Genomic DNA, 21,872 nt, shown 5'->3' with positions numbered 1-21,872 from the left:
AATTTGTTTATCACACAAATGCTATTTAAAATGTGTTTAAACACCATGTTTCATGAACTTTATGTTTAAATGGTTTAGGAATGGCATTAAATTATAAGTGCATGTTTATGAAATACTCTTATCCCCTAGCTTGTCCTCTTTACGTATCCACTCATGGAGTCTTTATGACTCACATGTTTTTTTCTCTATATATTTTTGTTACAAGTCAGTGATAATGTCACGACCCGGAACTCCCATCGAGCCCGTGACAACCGTCGCGACGTCCCGATAAGCACTCATTACCCCGAATGCCGATCGAAACCCCGCAAGGCTTAGCATCAACTTCCGCATCTCCCCGGTGAGCGACAGTTATTAAATCTCGTATTTCAAGAAAACATAAGTTGTTTCCAACTCAAAACAATAAAATATTATTTTCTAGCTCACAAGGGCATTTTCGTCTTTTTTTTTAAAAAATTTTGAAATCCAAAAAAAATATAATATGTAAGTGGAAACACATATTTTATGATTTAAATTAAATTTTGAAGTCTAAAACACTCGTTTAAAGTAAAATTATAGCTATTTGAATATAATAAAAATATTAAATAAAATATTTTATTTTCTTAAAACACAATATTTTCAAAGTCTTCCTAAAATAACTCTTGTAGCGTAAGAGTAAAATAAATTTATTCATATAGTAATAAAGATAATTAAAGTATGAAATTTCGTTTACAGTGACACGTGGGCCTCCAACTAACCAAGAAGGTGTAAAGCTACGAACCTTTACTTCCTATGATGCAACTCCGAGATTAATTCTCGTCTTAATCAACAATCAACAAACTGTCCTGAGCCTGAAAAATGGATAGGAAAAGGAGTGAGATTATGATTACATAATCTCAGTGAGTAAACAATTACCATCAAAAGCATTTAAAGCCGAGTAGATGGAGACAATATAAAAACGTTATATCTCAATAATGTTCATAACACAAAATTCGTTTCAATCTATACCAAATAATTTTTTTTCATCTAAGTTTCCCGGCTTATGAATTTCTTAAACTTGGCCCCTGCCAGAATCATTCTCATGGGTACCTTCGTCAAGGTATCCCACTGAGACCGCCAAGGCTGTTCAATGACCCATACCCATAAATATGTTTTCACATCTAACACACAACCGTTCCTTGGCGTTGGCTGAGTCTCACTCTCACGTGGTGGCCCGAACGTGAGGTGCACTCAAATCATACCTTAGAAGATACTTCACCCAACATCTCCCCTCTGAGGTAAATATATAATTGGGTTACCGTGCCCCTCTCATAGGCAGCCCATGGAAACCCCCACCACTGCAGTGACCGTGAGGTGCATTCAAATCTTACCTCAGGAGATACTTCATCCAACATCTCCCCCCGGAGGTAAATATATAATTGGGTTACCGTGCCCCTCTCATAAGCAGTCCACGGAAACCCCCACCACTGCAGTGACCGTTTAATATACCACAAGACCCATAAAATTTTCAGTAGCATAATATGGCGAATAAAATTTAATCCAGTCTACCGAGACCAATCCAAAACTGTTCATATATTTCATGCCAACCCAAAAAATTTAGCCATCATGCTACCATAGTGTCATAAGCCCCAATTTCAATAACATATAAAATCATAAATTTCAACACAGTCTCCATATACTCAATTTTTCCAAAACAATATTTGATTTCAAAACCAATATAAATATCATTTTTATTAAGAAAATATTTTAATTAGAAAACATAATATTTTATAATTTAAGCTCACCATTCAATAAAAGCATCAAACAAGTATAATAACTCTAGATATTTAAGACGATAAGTTGTCCACTCACAATTCTAGGAGTCGATGTACTCTTAATCCCAGTCTTCAAGCATAATCTCTGTACTTTTACCAGTGTAATTTGCTCACCACCTATCCACAATGTACAATACATAATTCACCACATTAATACTTGACCATTATAAAATCAATTCAGGCTCGGTGTATATACATGATATGACATGCAACTTATCCGACTACAGCTTAAATGCGATACTGACCTAATTCGGCCTATTATCTCTAATTTAACTCCAAATCAATTCTTCTCACTTTCTACACTCCAATTATACTTAAATTACCTTAGTGACTATGAATGAGATTCAATTTATGAGTCCCGATAGCAAATTACGAAAATACCCCTAGTGGGTAAAAATTTTTATTTTTGCTCCGAAAATTTCCATTATTTTTCTAGGCTCATAATTCATCATTATTCATCATAATTCCTCAAATAAACATCAAGATCATCAGTTAATATTCCCCTAGAAATTCGGCCAATAATGGTACACTGACTCCATGATTTTTTCTACTTAATTTTCTCTCCATAATTCATTAATTCCCACACCAAAAACTATTATTTCTTAATCAAATCACCTAGAATAACATCCCATTCTTCCTCTTTATTCACTTAGAGAATTTGGCTATTTATGGGTTCCAAACCTTTGGTGGTTTTCTTCACTTGTTTTCATGCTACACATCATTAATCACCTAAAAACACTAACATGCCTAAAAATCAAACCAATCCAAGATCATTCTCTCTCCATACCCATTTTGACCAGCTATGAATTCATCATGAAAACATGTAATTTAACCATGGAAATTAAGGAAAAATGCATGGGTAAGGTAAATCACTAGCAAAATCAAAGAAATTTTACCTTTGCTTGATCAAATCCTTGAATTCCAACACTTTCTCTTTGATTTTTCCCACCTAGGGTTTGTTCTTCCTTGGTTTCTCTTCTCTTCTGGTTTGGCTGATCACTATGGGAGAAATGGGCTGATTTTTTGCCTTTTTATAAAGAAATAATAAAATAATAAAAACATGACACATGGCATTTCCTTATTGGTTCAAATTTTAAATATTTGACTTTTAATTCTTTAATTCTCCACCACACATTTCTCATGTTTATCCATTTTCATGATGAATAAAATCCCTTGGTCTGGACAAATGTCGAGGTGAAAATTTACCGATTTGCCCCCGGGATGACAAAATTACCATTTCACCCCTATACTCCAAATTATACCGAAATTAAAATTTTTCACTTCTAAACTTCAAATCATACTCCAATAAGTCAAATGGGGCCAAAAAAAATCTTTTCTAAAAATTCTCATTTTGTCTCCAAGTGGCCAATGACCATTTTGCCCTTGGATAGTGAAAATTCCGGTTTGACTCCAAATTGATCCTCGAACTCCGAATTACCATTTTGAGTCATCCCTGAGCTGTGAAACTCTTAATTTCACCTTAAAATTCTTATTTGAACTAGTTCGAGGCTTAATCGACTTAATGATACCATTAGGAGCAATATCGTCTTTTAACGATTTCTCAAACTTCCTAAATATGTAACCATTCTATTGAGCATGTAAATGACGTTGTAATTATTTTATAGAACAGGGTTTGACAGATAACCCTCTTGGTAGCAACCAGTGTCACGAATACATGATCCGTTCATATTTCATTGGTAGGTGTCTAGTAGCCTCTTGATGCTTAGTGAATTGAGTCATTTTCCGTTGATGAGTCAGTCTTTTATTTTGTTTATAAATAATTGTTTGCACTGAAATGTTAAACCATTGTGTGGCAAGTTACTTTTATGATAATATGTGAATATTATGAATGTTGATCCATGGAATGGCAAATTATTTCATGGGATTATGTGAATATTGTGAAAGATGGCCTATGAGCCTATATGAGCACCTAAGGTGCCTTTACAGATTCTATGTTAAATGTACTCGGTTTATATTTTATGAATGAAATATGTACTCCTTTCATATTTAGAAACTCATAATCGTGTACTTACGCCAATGCATGGATGCTTATATTTACATTTATCTATACTTATATGTGATGATGATTGATTAAGGTTAAGAGACTTGCTTGGGCCTAACGAGCCATACCTGTTTGGGTCTATACGCCGATCATAATCCCTCCAAGAAACAGGATGTGACAAATAAGCAAATATCAGCCTCACCTCGCAATAATCCTCTACGAATCAACACATCTTTAACAGCCACTTTCCCTTGAAGTAACTACCAGCAGAATATTTTAACTTCGTGGGGTGCTAAACCACTCCAAACCTGCTTCCAAAAGTCTGCATGAAAGTTATTGTGATTTAAAGCATTCTTACAAAATGACTTTGAAGTATACTCTCCACTAGTTCCCCCTCTCCAAATAAGTTTATCTGCAAAACCCCTACCTACACACTATTTTTTTAGTATCTCCCAAAATACCTCCCATTGTTCTCTCTCCCATCCTCAAACCTCTCTTCCTAACTCCATTCTCCAACATCTGTCCGTACCTTGCCATTCACCAAAATCGGCAACTTCTTTCGTTTTTACTGTCAAAACATAAATCTTAGGGAAGTCTTCTTTCAGTATTGCCCCTTTTATCCACTCATCCTCCGAAAATTCAATTCTTCTACCATCTCCTAAAGAAAACCTTATCCCATCAATAGTTTGTTGGTTGAAATCTCCCTCCATCTAAGTGGCTTTGTAATACCCTTCCAAATAGCCGAGGTTGCCCTACTACTATGTGTTTTGGTATCATTTTTAGCTCATTTTTCCCCACTTTCTTGGCTATTAGTCTTCTTCACTTGTTATCCAGTTTATTTGCATATCGTCAAATCCACTTATTCAATAGAGTCCTATTTTTCAATCCCAAATCAACAATATCCAACCCTCCCTACTCTTTGTAATTGCAAACAGTCATCCATCTCACATTATGTAATTTTCTCCCAAAATTTACACCCCCCCCCCCCCTCCAAAGGAATCTTCTTTTAAGTCTTTTTAATGTATTTTTGACAGTCACCAGGATTTGATACAAAGACATGTAAAATAATGGAAGGTTAGAGAGAACTGATTTTAACATAGTGACTCTCCCTCTCATGGAGAGATTCCTTGTTTTCCACATTGCCAACTTGGATTAAAACTTTTGGACTATCGGCAGCCACATCCTGGTTGAATTTGCCACAGCACCAAGTGGTAAATGGGGTCAATATACTCTCCCAAAAAAGCTAACCTGATAAGGTATACAACGCTCATAAATATTTCGAAATCTCCCTATCTATCCGACGTGAGATTGAAACACTCCAGTTTACTTCCTCTTAAGAACTAGACATACCCTATCTACTTCCCTCTAGAAGTGCTTAATGTGGATCAAATTAAGAACGAATTTGCTCTGATATCAACTTGTCAGAGGATTATTACCCTCTCTCCAAAAACATAATCTACTAAAATGCGCAACACCCAAGCTTATAAGTGTTTTATGATCCCCTCTTGCCCCATGCAAAATGGAAGCACCCCAATCTACTTCCACTGAAGAATTGGGCATCAATACCTGAGTTGACCAGAAAACAAGAATACCAAGTACGCCAAAGAAGTGGGGTATGGAGAAACAAAAAGGAGCAGAAATTTTTAATTATTATGAAATGATAAAATGTTCTGTACATATAGAACTAAAGAGAAAACTATAGCCTTGAACTCAGTTTTAATCCTAAAAACAGTTAAAATTCCCCTGGAACAATACATTTATCACCCCCTAGACTTTTCACATACAAAAAAATAACAGCTTGTATCACTCAGCATCTGCTTACCAACTCACTAAAAATTTAGCCAAGCAACTGCAAACCAATTCAGCACCCTACACGGAAAAATGCAGCAGATGGGACTCTTTACACACGCAAAAGGCCTCTTTGCCTAGGAATCTCAATTTAACATATAATTACAAACTTCTAAGGGTGTCCACTCGATCAATGACATCCAATGCCTTAATCCGGTCGATATCAAAGTCGATGAAAGGAACTGAAGATGGCCTCCGAATGGGGAAGGGATCTTTCTTAGTTTCACTTGTTGGAGAGTGGCTACTGCTTTTACTCAACCTATGGTGCTTGCTTAATCTAGTTTTTGCGGTGTCAAACTCCTGGCTCTTACTTATTCCAGGTGTTTTTTTCCTCTTACTCACATCCCGAAGCATCTCTTGATCTTCAACTGTCAACATTGGCGATGGGGGCTTCTGCGTGGATAGTTGAATTGTCTTCTGGTTAACGGACCTAACTGGAGACTTAACAGGAGATCTGATTCCACCATTGCAAGCCCTCGCTTGGGTAACAAGATGGTGAAGCCACACTACCAGATCAAGAATATAAACTTCAGTTTTCTCCTTGTCCGCATGGTGTAGTGTTTCGATCCTGAGCATGTCAGTCTGGCCAGCAGGTTTACGATTTACTTCAGACCTGAAAAGTTCGATCACAAAAGCTGAGTAACAAAAAGCATTAACATCATAGAAAGAAAAAGCACCCAAATTCAGAACTTACCCAGTGTTCGCCCATTCTCCAACCCAACCAAACCCATGATGAGCTCTAGTTGGAACAAATTGGTAAAACAAAACAAGGATGAGTAATTGGAAAATAAACTTAGAAGAAGAACAAAAACTAGTGGGCAATGAAAGTCAGATGACAACAAGGGAAATGAAGGCTCCCATTGTGCAGTAAAAAATTCAGCATTCACAATCCAACACTGTTCATAAGGCATGTCAATCATTTTGCATAAAAAATTACTTCAAGGATGGAATCCAGACCATGCCTCATGAATGGAAACAACAAAAAGTCAGTCAAAAAATAAGGTACTGTAAGAGATAGCCATTTACTTGGTTGTGTTAGTGGCAATGGGAACAAGCCACTGCAATGTTTTCTCCATTTCAGCTTTGATCTGTGGGACAGTTAGCTGCAAGAAATTTTGAGAATATGTCAGTAAGTGTATATTACAAGTAAACATTTCCAATAATAAGCTTGGGCTAACGGCATCTTCAAAATCTCAACAGAATTAGAAAAAGGAGCAAGTAGGTAAGTAATAATTCAAGCATCAAGATTATAAAAAATAGCACCTCTTCTTTTATCTGAAAGGACTGCAGTCTGGATCGCAGAGCAGACTTTATAGTAGGTGGCAGCCCTTGGTATAACGAATCCCTTGTATTAGGGGGCACAGAACTTGATCGAGACACCTGAGTATATTGAGATATGAACTTAGAAAATCCCACAGATGGTACTGAAAGAAGCACATGTATACCCCCAATATTTTGAACATTCTTATGCTTTCAGAGGAAGAAACAGATAGGGATGAGGTTAATATTCATATTACCATTTATATGGCTACTTCTACATTATCTAGGTGGAGAAGAAGAATCTGCATTTATCACAAACACTCCTAGCGGACCTATGATTATCAGCATACTCATGAGCATTTACCAAATACTTATAGTCCTATATTTTCTTGAATATCCAAAACAGGTACTTTACAGGGTACAACAAGAAAATCCACATGAAACTGATTTTAGAAGAAACAAGTAATAGGAGCTATAGAAACCCAGACCCAGACCGAGCTACACATTATCCCCTTAATAGTGGTATCATGATCTTTCCCAGCCATTCTAACAAAAGTTTAACATTAATTATTCCCTAGCACACTCATTATTATTAAAATTTTCCTCATTAAATAGCAAGTTTCAAATGCAATAGAGAGAACAACTTCACAAAACAGAAATAGAACAACTGAGCATTGATTCTATAGCATGTTACATTATTGTTCTGCGCACAGATTGTGTCACACAAAATATTAGTTGGTCCACATTCATCATATGCCATATAAATTATCAGACTAGGAAGACAAAAACAGCCAACCTCCACATATAAATAGGCCAGTAAGGTTAAAATCACAACAAACTCTCCATTCCATATAATAGTCAAAACAAACAAAATTCTCCAACTTCTTTAGGTTTCAAGTTGACTCCTGCTAGACATCAATATTAATTTAGGGACCATGAAGCATAAGGTACTAGATGAGAAATGTAGGTCTGTTCACTTGAAAGCTAGACTGCTGCCAAATAATTAGGCCATTCAAAGATAACTTAAGTGGAAAGATGTCCAAATACACGCAGAACCTGAATATGGTAAAACCTGTATAATTAGCAAAGCTTATGGTAGCAACAGCACTACTTTCCACAGTAGCTGCCTACAATATAGACTTCAGAAATTCCAGATCGAAAGCCTCTTTCAACAGGTTTAAAATCATCAAAAGACATCAACGATATATGGTAGTCATTTCTGGAAGTAAACCACCGATTACATATCTTCTTAAATGTCTTGTATTTTTACATGTGAAATATTGTATAAGAGGAAAGTAGTTTTAGTTGTTATACGCACAGCAGTGATGACGGGAAACTGTTAATTATCTCTTATTTTCATTGCAATAGTTGCAGGAAATGTAGTCCATAATTTTCTTTGGTGTTAGTTAGGTTGTGTTAAAGCATGAACCTAAAACAAATTGGTAAGGGTAGAACTAGCCAACTTTTATTGAGATGCCAAACACAAAGAGGAATAAAGGTTAAAAATTTTTAAAACTAATATGTTGAACTTAATTATTAACAATCAAAAGATTCATAATGGACAACAATTCTATATAAAATGTACATAAAAAAAACAGAAAAAGATTTAAAATAATTATCTAAAAAAGTTTTGTTCGACGATGACAATGTCTTTCTCAATATAAACAACTAAATTATCTGTAGGAAACTCATTATCTTGTTTGTTCCGGAATCTTGTCTTTCTCAATATAAATGACAAAAAAATTAATGCAATCAACATCCTATATTCTTATTTTATTCTATTTAAACTTAAAATACTAACTATTAAACTATAATGCATAAAATATAAATAGTTAAATATTATATATAAAATTAATAATTTCTTTTTATATAATCAGAATTGTTTAAAGATTACATAGTCAAGATAATTTCCTTTCAATTAAATATAAAATGTAAAGCACATTAAAAAGATATACTCAAAATAATTTCTTCTTATATAACTAGGATTGATAAAAAATAATATATTGGTTAAATTTTAAACAACAACTAATAATGCAACGCTAGAACTTATATTTGAGAGTTACATAATAATTTTTTAATTTTTAAAGACTAAAATCATTGAAAATAAATTCACATAACAGAAAAAAAGAAGATAGAATCTACATTAAAAAAAATATATGGTTGATGGTTCATGAAAATTTGGAAAAGAAAATTTATAGAAACTTAAAACATATGAACAAATAAAATAGAATTAAAAATAAAAAAATAAAAATAATAATAATATAGATAAAAAAATTAAAAAAAAAACTTTACTCTTTTGTAATTTCACAATGAAAGGACAAAAAGGGAGAGAAATAGAAAAGAGAGAAAAAGTGGTGAGAAATTTAAAGAGTTAGAGAAAAATTTAAGAGTTTGAGTAAAATTGAATAGAGTTTGTAAAGTTATTTTATTATTTTTTATTTATATTAATTATTCAATAAAATATTATTTTTAAGGAGTCACTCAAAAAGATATATATAATATATAAAAAATTTTAAAAATTTTGGCCCCATAATGAAGGGACACTCTGCCCCTGCAACTTGGCTATATGCACAATCTGAATGTAAGGCCCTCGATAAGCTCTAAACCAATGTAGGATAAGACTACTAAAACACTTACAAAGCTTTTATCAAGTTCGGTGAATGAATTGATTATATCTGCAGGTGACTCTTCTCCAGTTCCTCCAAAGCATTATATCCATTTGGGGTTATTTCCTTAATTTTATTCATTCCATGAATCACAATACTATTATTTTTCTTCTTTTTTTTTTTTGAAAATTTCTTCTAAATTTCCAGTCACCCCTCAATTATGATAAGTTTAAAAGGATAACAGAAAAAGTATGAATGCTTGTGGTGTATTATCAAGATTGTACAATAAAATACCCACCATCCTTAATCTCTAAGATGATCTATCCACTCAAATGGACCACCAAGAGATGAATTCTGTCATCTGTTCTAATTGTCTTCCAGAAATATACCACCACAAAGAAAAGCAGATAAAGAAAAGAGGTTAAAAGATCCAATTTGGCAGAAAATCATAAACTTACAAGAGTATCAATTTGAGTAATGATATTTGCATAATGCAACGCAAGACCGGCAGACCCCAACTTTTTATGACCGCTGACAGAACTTTTAACAGGTTTATCACCATCTGCAAGGTCACAGGCAAAAACCAACACCATTCGATAAATTGAACAAATAGCTAATACTGTGTTTCTAAGCGGATTATAGGTTTAAGCACGACAGAACATGTGCATGAGGCATAAAGTTATGTATGTCATCTTAATAGATGAAATCAACAAAAGAAGATAGCTTTTGCAAATAACCTAATGCAAGGATCTAAATTTTAATGGTGATTAAGTTTGAGCATTTTTTTATCCATTCTCAATATATGAGGAAATTAGGAGTTCCAATTAAGCATGAAAAATTATACTTGATTCAAATTTCAACAATTTGCACAAGTCACATTTTTTGCTCAATTGGATAAACAAGTGCACCTAAATATTTCACCAATTCCATTTCCAAATATTTGAGTTCAATAATTTTACCAGCACTGCCAAAGGCTTCATGAATCTCCAAGTGCAAGAAATGAACAATGTCTACAAGCTTCTCCATGACCTATGAGTACAAGATATCAAACTTAACTTTCAAAACAAATATATATATAAACTTCAAAAATAAGTAGCAAAAGACACTGGTAACATTGTGTGCAAAAGCTTGCATAAGTTTAGACTCAAAGTCTACCTTCAAAAGAAAAAAGGATGAACAACAATAAAATTTATCTAGGAGTTCGTCTTAAAACACTCTAAAAAGAAAATGCATATAGCTTTACTAACCCATACCTCTTCCAAAATTTTAGACCAAAGAGATTTTTTCTTCAGACTTCTCACATGCTTCTTTTGACTCTTTAACTCTGCTCTCAATATTGCAAGGCTGTCTCCTACACACCAAAATTAAAGCAATAATATCAAAGGAACTTACGTGAAATTAGCTATATTCCATAACATTACCAAGGTGCAGTTTTTAGGGTTCCATACACTTCACCGTTTTAATCTAGAAATATAAATTAGAAACACCTTGCTAATCTAGAAGTAAACTATGCCACAAAAAATAGCAATTCTAATAGAAATCCAAACAACAGGTTACCTCTTTGAGCAGCATTTGAGTTATCCTCTTCCTGAAGCTTACGTCGATAATCTTGTTCAAATCTGTCCAAGGCATGCAACTCATGATACAATTCCTGCAAAGAAAACAGTTCTCTCCTTAAATGATTAGAGTTGACATGTTGGTTTTAAATACAGAATCGACAAATTGTGCCGTTGTTCATATGCCTTCTTTTATAAGATATGCATCAGGACATGAAAGTCAAAAAGTAAGAAAATTTTCTGCAATCTCAGCTAATCTAAAAGGTGTACTCTCAGCCATTAGCATCTGTAGCCGTTTTTTACTTCCTTAGAGAAAAATCACTATTAAACTATCAATGTCCAAACAAGCCTACAGGGGACTTTCTCTCGCAGAAAACACCCATATGCAGTTGCACTTACAGTTTTCAACTTTCACAGTTCGCCAAATCACTCCTCACTAGACCATCAATGAGTCAGTTTTTCAACTTAACGGCACAGGAAGGCTAGAGTTCCATGTCATACCTACTTGATTGATACATTAAAAGAGAAGATAAAATGCAACAGACAATTAAGAGGACAAATCCGGATTTCTTTCAGACTTTAAAGAAATCAAAAGAAAGTGGTGATATGCCATTGTCAAAGTAATTTTAAAGAGGCAAAACTGCTATAAGAGAAAGAACTGCCTTAAAATGCAAAGATAAAGAAGCACTTGGTCCTTATAAGTTCCAAGGTCAAACATGCAGCAAATTCATTCCCCTATACAAGCATGAAAATCAAGCCTTATTGGACATAGATTGAAACCATCATAGATTACACTTTACAGTTAGTCATCTACACCAAGGTTTTGTGGTCAAAATTCCTCAAAACTACTATAAATTATCCAATATAGGCAATAAGAAGAAAAACAGTAAAGTACAGAATATCAAAAGTGGACGCAAAATGGGGGAGCAAAATCAAGAATTTATGATTATGAGGAGATGTAGGGGGACCACTCTTAAGCCAATGGAAATTAGTAAGTGTCATTGGAAAATTTCTCTTATAAAGATATGCAACAAAGACATGAATCAAGAAAAAATTAGAATAGGTAGCAAGTTTTCCAATATGGATGCCTCGGACAAGAATAAAATTAAAAGCACATAAGGATTCTCCCACAACTTATTCTAGCACCTCATCAGTAATAAATCAGCTGCCAGCCATATTTAGGAAGACTTTTCATAAAGCCACTATTCAAAATGTGATGGGCATCAGCCAAATGTAAATAATTTTCCAAATAATGAGGAACTTTACAGCTTGATGTTGAACATATCTATTGGTCGGAAATAGTAAGAAAAACATAAAATTGTTTATTACTTCATTGATAAGTGAGAGGAGCAGGGGGAAGAAGTACTAGGAGCCACTAATTGGCTAAATATCTAAAAACATCAAAGTATAACACACAGCATCTGATAACATCATTTCATTTCTACACTTCTAGTCATTTGTCTAGTAAGGTCAAGGTATTTAGTTTTGATACATCATTATCAACAAAGATCTTACTCTACATGATGCATACACATGGTCCAATGGAATAGAACAAAATGGCACCAACATAACTTCACAAATTTCAAATAGACAATTTCAGAAGAAAAAAATTCTGAACTGTACCCTATTAATTATAGCAAGCCTTGCAATTATGATATTAACCCACCAGCACATATTCAGAAGAAAAAAAAACGAAATTAAACCCAAGGTCAATCAATCTGCCACATGGTACATAGTTCATTCAATGTCTCCAAAACAAGGGGTGGAAAAATTCTTTTCTCCACAACTTAGTACAAGATCTAAGAAATAGGATTCATATTGGTTTAAACAAAATAATCTTAGACTGCAACTTTTGAGAGCAGCTTTCTCGCTATGACAGTTAGGCCTGATACTTACAGCTGTATACTGAACAAAAGTCATCAACTGTTGCATTATTGCCTCTGCTTCTTCCTTCAACTGTTTTTCAGGTGTCAGTTCTGAACCCAACCTAAAATTTATAAAAGATAGTGCAGGAGAGAATATTAGAATCTTACTCTAATTTCATAAAGAACAATTAAAGTGTAAGAGGCGGTTAAATTACTTCTCAAAATAACGATCTAAATTGTGCCACTGAGGATCTTTACAACGATTGCCAAAACGTACCACCTCTCCAGAAAAAACTTTTAACTCTTCCCTGTTGAAGTTGGATAACAAAAGTAAAAATTAACACTCTCTCATATTCTTTGAGAATGTAACCACCATTTTAGCATATTAACAAATTGTATAACAACAGAATCATTTTCAAAGCAATATGGCATTTTCTTCATTGTTCACCTCTTATCAGCAGCTGCAATTCTCAGGAGTTCATCCATATCTCTTGAGATTAAATTTTGCACTCCTTCTGACAGAAGGACCACCTCTTTTAAATGTCTAATGTTCTCCATTGATAGCGATTGCATCAGATTGGCACCTTTAACAATTGTATTTGCAACCTCAAAAGCTAGAATTGATATTTTATTCCCTTTTGTTGTTACCCCTGAGGTAAACCCACTGCTGAGATTCAAATTCGTCATGCTACTACCAAGGGTGTCCAAAACTTCCACAGCCTTTCCAAGCCCAGCAGTACCAGCTCTGCCTAAAAGAGAGCTGACCTCAGAAACCTGCAAAAAGAAAGCAACCAATTGATCTATTGAATAATTGTAAAGCATGTTCAGTGGACGAAGTTTGTTGCAACCTAACAAAAAAAATCAATAATAGTAGAACCAGAAGCATCCTTCTCTGCGCTAATCTCGGTAGGGAGCTCTCAACGACTAATTAAAATGCTAGAATCCACAACATTACAAAATTAGCACAATAATCAACCTCACTTCTCTCCCTGCGGAAATGAATTCCAGAAAAAGCAGCAAATTTGTTCATATAAGACAAAATATTTCTCATGGTTCAGGGACAACCTTCTATGTTTCTGATAGTTTCTTCCACATTGCCTATCCATTCCCAACAAACAATAAAATTCTCAATCTCAATTCTAGCAAATAAAAACAGCTTAGACACATCTATCATTAAGCATAAAAGAATCCATCCATTCTACACATATTTAAGAAATATAATGGAAGTTATCACATGACCATGGTCATACTCTGGGGTGTTGAATGGTATAGAAAAAGATTTTCTTAGTTATACATTTTAACAGTTCTAGTGGATACTTCAGAATATATATAAATTCATTTTAATTTTGTTCTCCAAATACATTAAAACCAATCATAGAGCTAAGATTTGTAAAATGGCAACCCTAATGATGGTGAGTTGCTTTTCAAAAGGAAAAAATTATGGTGAGAGCCTATATACAAGAAAGATATCTGAATAGCCCCTCAAGGCATTTGTCAACAAGGCTTGACTTTTATTATGAAACACAAAAATTTTCATGGTGTTACACCCTATGGCCATCTGTTTCAGTATTTTAAGGTAATGTAGCTCCATTAAAATGCAACATTTAGCAAACAGATCTCAATATACAATCCACGGTCAAGGAGAGAAGCATAAGTTAAAGCCGGTATGACTGAAACATGATGAGTTTCACCACATCAAACAGTCAAGGATAATTTCATCAAGGAAACCATGAAGTGATTATAAATCAAATGTAACCCCAAAAAAGAAAAGTTATCATATGGTCTTGATATGGTAGGTTTAATTATAGAGTGAGTCTATGTATGTAGGTATAAACAATTTAGCTTCTTTGAGAAACATCAGGCATCAATATGGCAACCATAACAAAAACAACAGATGCTAATGAATAAGAAGAAAAAACATAATAGCATTAAAATTTGCAGCATGTCCTGAGTTGCAACCTAAGCTTAGATTGTTTCAATAACATCATCATAAAGCCACCTGAAATTACTTCAATATCAGCCACCACCACCACCACCCCCCCCCCCCCCCCCCCCCCCCCCCCCACCCCCTCCTTAAGTTTGGCTAAAGCAATTTTAAAGTTCTTGGATGCTCTTATCGTCAGAACATAAAGCCCTACATCAGGAGTTGAATCAAAGTAATGAGAAACTTCTACATTTTATGCAGTAAAAAATCATTCCTGGAACCAACATTAATTCCTACATTGTTATTCCAGCAGCAAAAGACATTTTTTCCCAGCTCAAATCATATACTATTATTCCCATTCATACATTGTTATTCCAGACCAAAAGACAAATGTTTCCAGCTAAGTCATGTATTATTATTCCCATTTAAAACATGAATTTACAAAGAAGATGGTGAAGAAAAAAAAACTCACACCTGCACGCCAATCCAACCACCACATCAGATTTTGCAAACTACATAATAATCAAGGCAATATCTTACAATAGAATTTCTCTACTCTAGACTCAACTTTAAATCTCTGATGCTCAAGTTTGGACTCCAACTAATCCATTATATTTTCCACACATATGCATCATAATTCCACATGGCAACGATGGATACTTGTGCCACTTCGACAAAACCACAAAGAGTTGTGTCAGTCATGATTCCCCCTGAGTAATTTTATTTAAGTTTCTATAAGTACGTCGAAGACTAAGTTTTGTAGCCAAAAGAAAGACTGTTTCCATTTCATATACTATATGAAAGCTGTGCAAATATTGTGTTTGTTGGCGATCACAGTATTTAACTGTCAGCTACTCATAAACATAAATCTTTACATCCCTTTGCAATCTCCCAACACCTTCTGCATCAGTTTCCCTCCAAGCAAATAATCTGTAACTGTAAATGGTACTGCAGACAAGAACAACCACACCCTAATCCAGCATCTCTAAACCCTCTCATGCATTATAAAACCAACTTAAGAGAAAATTCTACTGCAAATAGAACATAAGCACCTGGACAAAACAGAAAATTGGGACAAAATTTTGAAAAAGAAACACAGTAGAATTTGAACTTACCTTTGCAACAGCAGCCTGCTTAGACTTGGCTGATCTACATTTATTTGACAGTGCCCTTGTCAAACGAGGAATTCCATCATTAATATCATCTGGGGTCGTATCATATGGAACTGTGCTAATCTCTGGAAAGGAAAAGGGTTCTCTTGACTCCTTGTCTGCATTATCTGCATTATCCTCAGCGGGAGGGGGAGTTGAATTGGTGTTTATCTTCGCGGGTAGTTCACGGGTCTGAAAAACCAATCCAGACCTTCGACCAAAATGGCCATTAACATGTGGAAAGCCTCCACCGGGAGCATTATCTACAGTGGATCTCCTCGAGCAAAGCCCACCCATTTGTGTCAATCACCGCGAATTTTATACTTCAGTGTTGATTGAAATTTGCCATAAAAAAGCCAAGAAGCTCTAATATGTACAAGAACAGAGACTGTTTCCTTCTTTAATCAAAACAATCTCAAAAGCTAATTAAAAGCTCCTAACTTCTCACAAGACTGAGGGGGTCCCTAGCTAATTTTTCGAATCATACGAGTCTAAACCTAGAGATATAAACCCAAGTCCCAGCAAAGCATTCGCAGTACCAAATTTGATTCATATTGAAGCTCCAATCCATTAACACCAAGCTTCACCAAACTGTAAAACAGCAAGAAAACAAGCAAGCCCATGAATCCAAATTCCAAATGAAGCAGCAAGAATTGAACAAAAACCCAGCTCAGAGCATCTCCAGAAGTAGGCAAAAGGACAAATCAGGAACAAAACAAGCAAAAGAATTTGACTATGCTGACTAAAATAAAGAAAACCCAGAAAGCAGGCAAATACCCAATTAGCAAAAGAAAAAAAAATAAAAATTTTGAGATCAAAACACTGCCCAATATAATAAAAAAAAGTAATTTAAAATCTAAAAAAAATGAAAAGATAAGCTTACCAGTTGGAGAGATAGAGAAAAGGGTTGGATCTGAGAAGAGAGCAAGATTATAAAAGATGCAGGGTTCTGTTGTTTTCTAACAAAGACCAACTTTACAGAGAGGAGAGAAAGAAAAGAAAAGGGCTTATTTTTTAAAAAAAAATGATGGTGACGTTAAGAAGAAGAGATCAGGAACAACAGCAAAAACAGGAGAAAAAAAGAAAGTTTTTTTTTTATAATTTTTTGTGAGAAAGTTACAGAGAGAGAGAGGAAGAGAGAAGACTTCTCTTCCTAGGGCGGGGCGGGGGTGTGGTGTCAGTCAGGGCAGCTTGACAGCTTCTCTCTTCTGTGTCACTGCCAAACAAACAAAACCCACAAAGAAAACACACTCCACTCCTTACTCTTTATATTTACATAGAAAGAAAAAAAGAGAAATAAAAGAGTAGAGGAAATGGTCAAACACCGTACTTGTTCTCTTTCTACTCTTTTACTAGGACTCTTACAGTATTACTTTAAGAACCATGATTTTTTTTTCTTTTACTTCTTCAAGACTTTCTCGCTTCTGTATTCTGATTCAGTACTATTCTTATAAATATATTATATATATATATATATATAGCCACCCTTCTTAATCTTCATCTCTTGTTTTTCTCTAAATCCTATTTTCTTTATTTTCCATATAAATTTCTAGTGAAATCTTTGATTATAATATCTATCATATCTTGTAAATCTCATCTTTTATCACAAAATCTGAATATAAAATATATGTTTTAATTGATGGAAAAGATATTCAAATATAATTTTTTTTAGATTTGAAGAGAGAGAATTTAGATCATACTCTTTAAATAAACAGATCATACATTAACCAATAAATCAAATATCAAAACATATTTTAATAAAAAAATAATCTAAATATGTTGCTCTGACCAAATTCTCCACGTGACAATGCCTTTGTCCATGTATTTGAATACAAGTTAACGTATTAACATTGATATTGTATTGGGACAAGACAACCTCACCAATGATAAGTTTTCATAATAAAAAGGTTAAAAAAATTTATGATAGTTGAGTTCCAAATTTTGTCCATTTACATGGTTAAATTGTTCCAAACCTAAGCAACTTAATGTTAACCTGTTTTTATGATTATACCACTGTATAGGGATGGAAAGTTTCAAACTTTGTCTTCAAATCTGTCTTGTAATGTTTGTTCTTGCCTTCACTTGCAAACACTTTTAATCAATTAAAATCCTTTAAACAAAATGAAAATTGTCATCTTTTTCTTTTTACGTGAAAAATACTAAATTTTGGATTGTTAACACCACTTGATTTTGGAAAAAAAAATTATTAATTCATCCATCATACCCCTTTTTCAAGTCCAACAGTACAAATTGTTGGGACAAAATATATCAATGTTTTATTTCTTTTAGGTGAAAAAAATTGAAAATCACTTCAAGAGGGTCAAAATATATCAATCTAAATAGCAAGATTTTAATTTTTTTCTGTCCCGACAAAAATGAAGAGGAAAAACAATTACATAAACCCTAAAAAAGCTCATGTATTATATCCATTTATTTAATTAAATCTCTCACTTTTTATTGCATACAAACAAGTTTTTAAATTTTTATTTTAAATCAAACAAATTTTTAATTTAAAGAAAATCTGACCGTCTTTAGACTCAGTTTCATTTGCCCTTTTTTATCCACATGAAATATGTCCTAATTAGTTGACAAAACCACGTGGTAAAGGTAGACCCAGAACCTAGAATCACAAGTAGCCAATCGCTTATTGATAACTTTATAATATATAGAGTTATTTTGAGCACATTCTAGGAACTTTAGTGGCTAAACCCTTGAGTTTAGGATTAGATTTTAAACTTTTGAAGCTATTTTTCTAGCGTAATAACCTGTTGAGTCTAGCTTTTTTCTAATTTAAAAGTTATTATGAAACTCTTATGAAAAATAATAGCTTTTAAAATTAAGGTAAAATTGTTTGGTAAATTTCTTTTTATAAGTTCTTTTTTATAAGTTATAATTTTAGTTAAAATTATTATAAAGGGTATTTTTTTTGAGAGGGTAATATTGTAATTATATTTAATAGATGAGGATATTTTTAAAATAAAAAAAAAATTCTCTTTCATTTTTAAAAGAAAGGAAGAAAAAGCTCCTCAAAAGAACTTTTCCGGAAGTTATTTTTTTCAAAATTTTATTCTTAAAAAAAAACTACTTTTTTTAAGAATTTTTCAAAATTTATGTTTGGCTTGGTTTTTGCTTTTAAGAGGTAAATAAGCTGAACAAAAGCCAAGCCAAACAAGCACTAAGTTAGATTTTATATTGATTAGTTAAATTAGTTATTGTTAGTTTAATTTTACTTTAATTTATCTCAATTTATTTTAAGAAAAGTTATTGTTGATTTTTCTCATAGTTTTGTGCAGAATATGATGAGCAAGGTGAAAGAAAAATATGATAGCACAAGTGAGAACAAAGTGTCACAAGTTCATGTTGCAATAATTTGAAGATAACTTGAGCTGTAGAACTCCAATTGAGGTGATTTTTAATATATTGGAAAGATAAGAGAATTGGCTACAACTTTTATGTTTGCCACTTGACCCAATTCGGACTAGATCAAAGTGAACATCTTGTTCAAATTAGGTGGACAAATATAGCTCTACACTAAAGCAGCATTACTAGAGCATCATGGCGCTAGAGACTCATGGCCACGATGTTGCAAGTGATACTGCCGCAACATTAGTGAATAATGGTCGCAGCACTGTGCCTATAGGGAGAATCATACAAAAACCCTAGAGCACGGTGTTATGGTTTTACCAAGGATTATCACAAAGCCGTGGCGCTAGAAAATAATGGTCGTGGCACTGCCCCGATTTTCATAATTAAAATTTTGACAAAAAATTGGAAAGTAGGACACCCTTTCACATATTTAAAAGCCTTTTTGAGAGCATTGAAAGAGGAGGTAGGAAGCAACTATTCTAGAGAAAAAGAGCGATGAACAAAGCCAGAAAACAAGAGAATTGAGATTGTAAAACTTCTATAATTATTTTCTTTCTCTACTTTTGTGTTTCTTTTTTTTTTTAACTTGGATTCATGGCTAAATTGCTTTGGATGTTGTTTTTATTAGTTATTATGAGCTAAATTATCTTTCTAGGATTGTGGTGGATTTCAATAGATGATCTGAATATTTGTTTCTCGTTTATTTACTGTGAATGGGTATAGTTTTGCTTATTTAAGCATGTTTTTAATATTTCTGATTGCTTGGCCAATAATTAATTGATTTATGAATCTAATTGAGATTCGACAGAGAGATTTTAGATTGGACTAAAGTTTGAATAGTGTATGTTCATGTCACTTAGGTGATCTAATTCGCGATTCGAGTAGACATAGCCAAATTAGAACACTAGCTTAATGAACCTTTTTAATTGATTACTATAGACATATAGTGATCCAATTAAGTTAAGTATTTGTACAAGCATATCAACAGAGACTTGTACATAGCATTAGATTTTAGGTTAGTAAAACTACCCATGAATGTAAATAATAAGAGAAGCTGGCATTAGATGAAATGTTGAATGAATCCATAATCTTAGGTTTTAGTCCATTACCTTTTCCAAGTAATTTTAATTTCCATTAGTTACTTAGTACTTGTTTTAATTTTGTTTCAATTAATTTTTTGAAAATTTTAGTTACTTAAATAAAATTAATTTGTCGTAAATTTTAGTACTTAGTAAAGATTTAAGAACAAATCTCCGTGAGAACGATACTCTACTTCATCACTATATTACTTGTTCGATACGTATACTTGCATGTGCAAAATCGACAACCAGTTTTTGGTGCCATTACCGGAGATTGTGTTTCTTTGTTATTTGCTAATATTAAATTTTTACAGATTAGTCTTGATTTAAGTTTATTTTTGTTTTGCAGTTGTGTTCAATTGTTGTATGAGAAGAGCAAACAACTTGGAGACTATTCCGTGTGATCTAAAAATTGAGAGAACATTTCACAGACTTTGACGAGAGAATCAACAAGGTGTTGCTCTAGTAAATACAATGGCTCATCAACAGGGTGAACAACAAATCTATGAGAGTGTAGTAGCTCACAATTGTTGCATAAGGGATTATGTTGTTCCTTTGGTACAAGAAATTCCATCAAGCATCCGTAGGTCAGCTATTCAAGCAAACAATTTCGAGATCAAGCCGGCTATTATCACCATGATTCAAACCTCAATTTAGTTTGAGAGCTTTCCAAATGATGATCTAAATGGCCATCTATCAATTTTTTTTGGAGATTTGTGACACTTTCAAACAGAATGGTGTCACAAATGATGCAATTCGTTTAAGGTTTTTTCCTTTTTCATTGAGGGATAAAGCTAAATTATGGTTGAATGTGCTCCCTACTGGCTCAATAATAACATGGGATGATCTTGCTCAGAAATTCCTTGCTAAATTCTTCCCTTCGACTAATATAGTAAAAATTCAAAATAACATCACATCATTCATGCAGCAAGATTCAGTATCATTGTATGAAGCCTAGGAAAGATACAAAAAATTGCTTCGGCATTGTCCTCATCATGGTCTTCCAAAGTGGCTTCAAGTGCAACCTTTTTTATAATGGTTTGAGTGGACATGTTCAGACTACTATTGACGTTGCTGCGAGAGGAGTTTTAATGGCTAAATCAATAAATGAGGCATATGATTTATTAAAAGAGATGTCTGCAAACAATGACTAGTGGCTAGCTGAGTGATCACTGCTGAGGAAAGTAGCTGGAATTCATGATGTAGCTTGTGAGAACATTATACGCTCAGGTAGTTGGAATTCAACTAGCCACTAGCTATGACAACATTATCCGCTCAGATAGCAACCTTAACTAAAACTCTTGAATCTTTTAGTACTAGAAGTTTGCAAAGTCCTTTTGTAGCTTGTGAGTTTTATGGAGATAATCATGCAAGTCATTAGTGTCCAAGTTCAACAAAGACAATGCAATTCGTGAATAATAAACA

The 21,872-nt window shown here is 33.6% G+C and overlaps 1 protein-coding gene and 1 non-coding gene across 2 annotated transcripts; both read right to left on the bottom strand.

The window, feature by feature from the left end:
- Positions 1 to 5,414: 5,414 nt before the first annotated feature.
- On the bottom strand, positions 5,415 to 17,251 carry LOC18593131 (Ikzf5 (DUF668)). The gene is made up of 13 exons (XM_007020193.3): positions 16,886 to 17,251; positions 15,967 to 16,593; positions 13,376 to 13,701; positions 13,143 to 13,235; positions 12,959 to 13,049; positions 11,064 to 11,157; positions 10,760 to 10,857; positions 10,466 to 10,535; positions 9,965 to 10,068; positions 6,904 to 7,020; positions 6,667 to 6,743; positions 6,335 to 6,379; positions 5,415 to 6,253 (listed from the first exon to the last, which is right to left on the bottom strand). Exons 2-13 carry the CDS (start codon positions 16,297 to 16,299, stop codon positions 5,743 to 5,745), a joined length of 1,959 nt encoding a protein of 652 aa, XP_007020255.1. The 5' UTR covers positions 16,300 to 16,593; positions 16,886 to 17,251; the 3' UTR covers positions 5,415 to 5,742.
- A 4,092-nt stretch (positions 17,252 to 21,343) lies between these two features.
- LOC148761350 (small nucleolar RNA R71) lies at positions 21,344 to 21,449 on the bottom strand. Its single transcript, XR_016028120.1, has one exon. It is a non-coding gene; the product is annotated as a small nucleolar RNA R71 (small nucleolar RNA).
- Positions 21,450 to 21,872: the final 423 nt, after the last annotated feature.

This window comes from Theobroma cacao, chromosome 8 (genome assembly GCF_053813885.1).
Source record: "Theobroma cacao isolate CCN51 chromosome 8, ASM5381388v1, whole genome shotgun sequence".
NCBI classification, from domain to species: Eukaryota; Viridiplantae; Streptophyta; class Magnoliopsida; order Malvales; family Malvaceae; genus Theobroma; species Theobroma cacao.
This window is presented reverse-complemented; position numbering and strand designations above follow the sequence as displayed.

Excerpts from the sequence above, each read along its gene's own strand:
- LOC18593131 (XM_007020193.3), bottom strand. The coding sequence starts at position 16,299 with ATGGGTGGGCTTTGCTCGAGGAGATCCACTGTAGATAATGCTCCCGGT. Across the intron at positions 11,158-12,958 it reads CTTTTGTTCAGTATACAGCT|GAATTGTATCATGAGTTGCA; the intron begins GTAAGTATCAGG and ends TTTTCTTTGCAG. Across the intron at positions 6,380-6,666 it reads ATTGCCACTAACACAACCAA|AGCTCATCATGGGTTTGGTT; the intron begins GTAAATGGCTAT and ends TGTTCCAACTAG.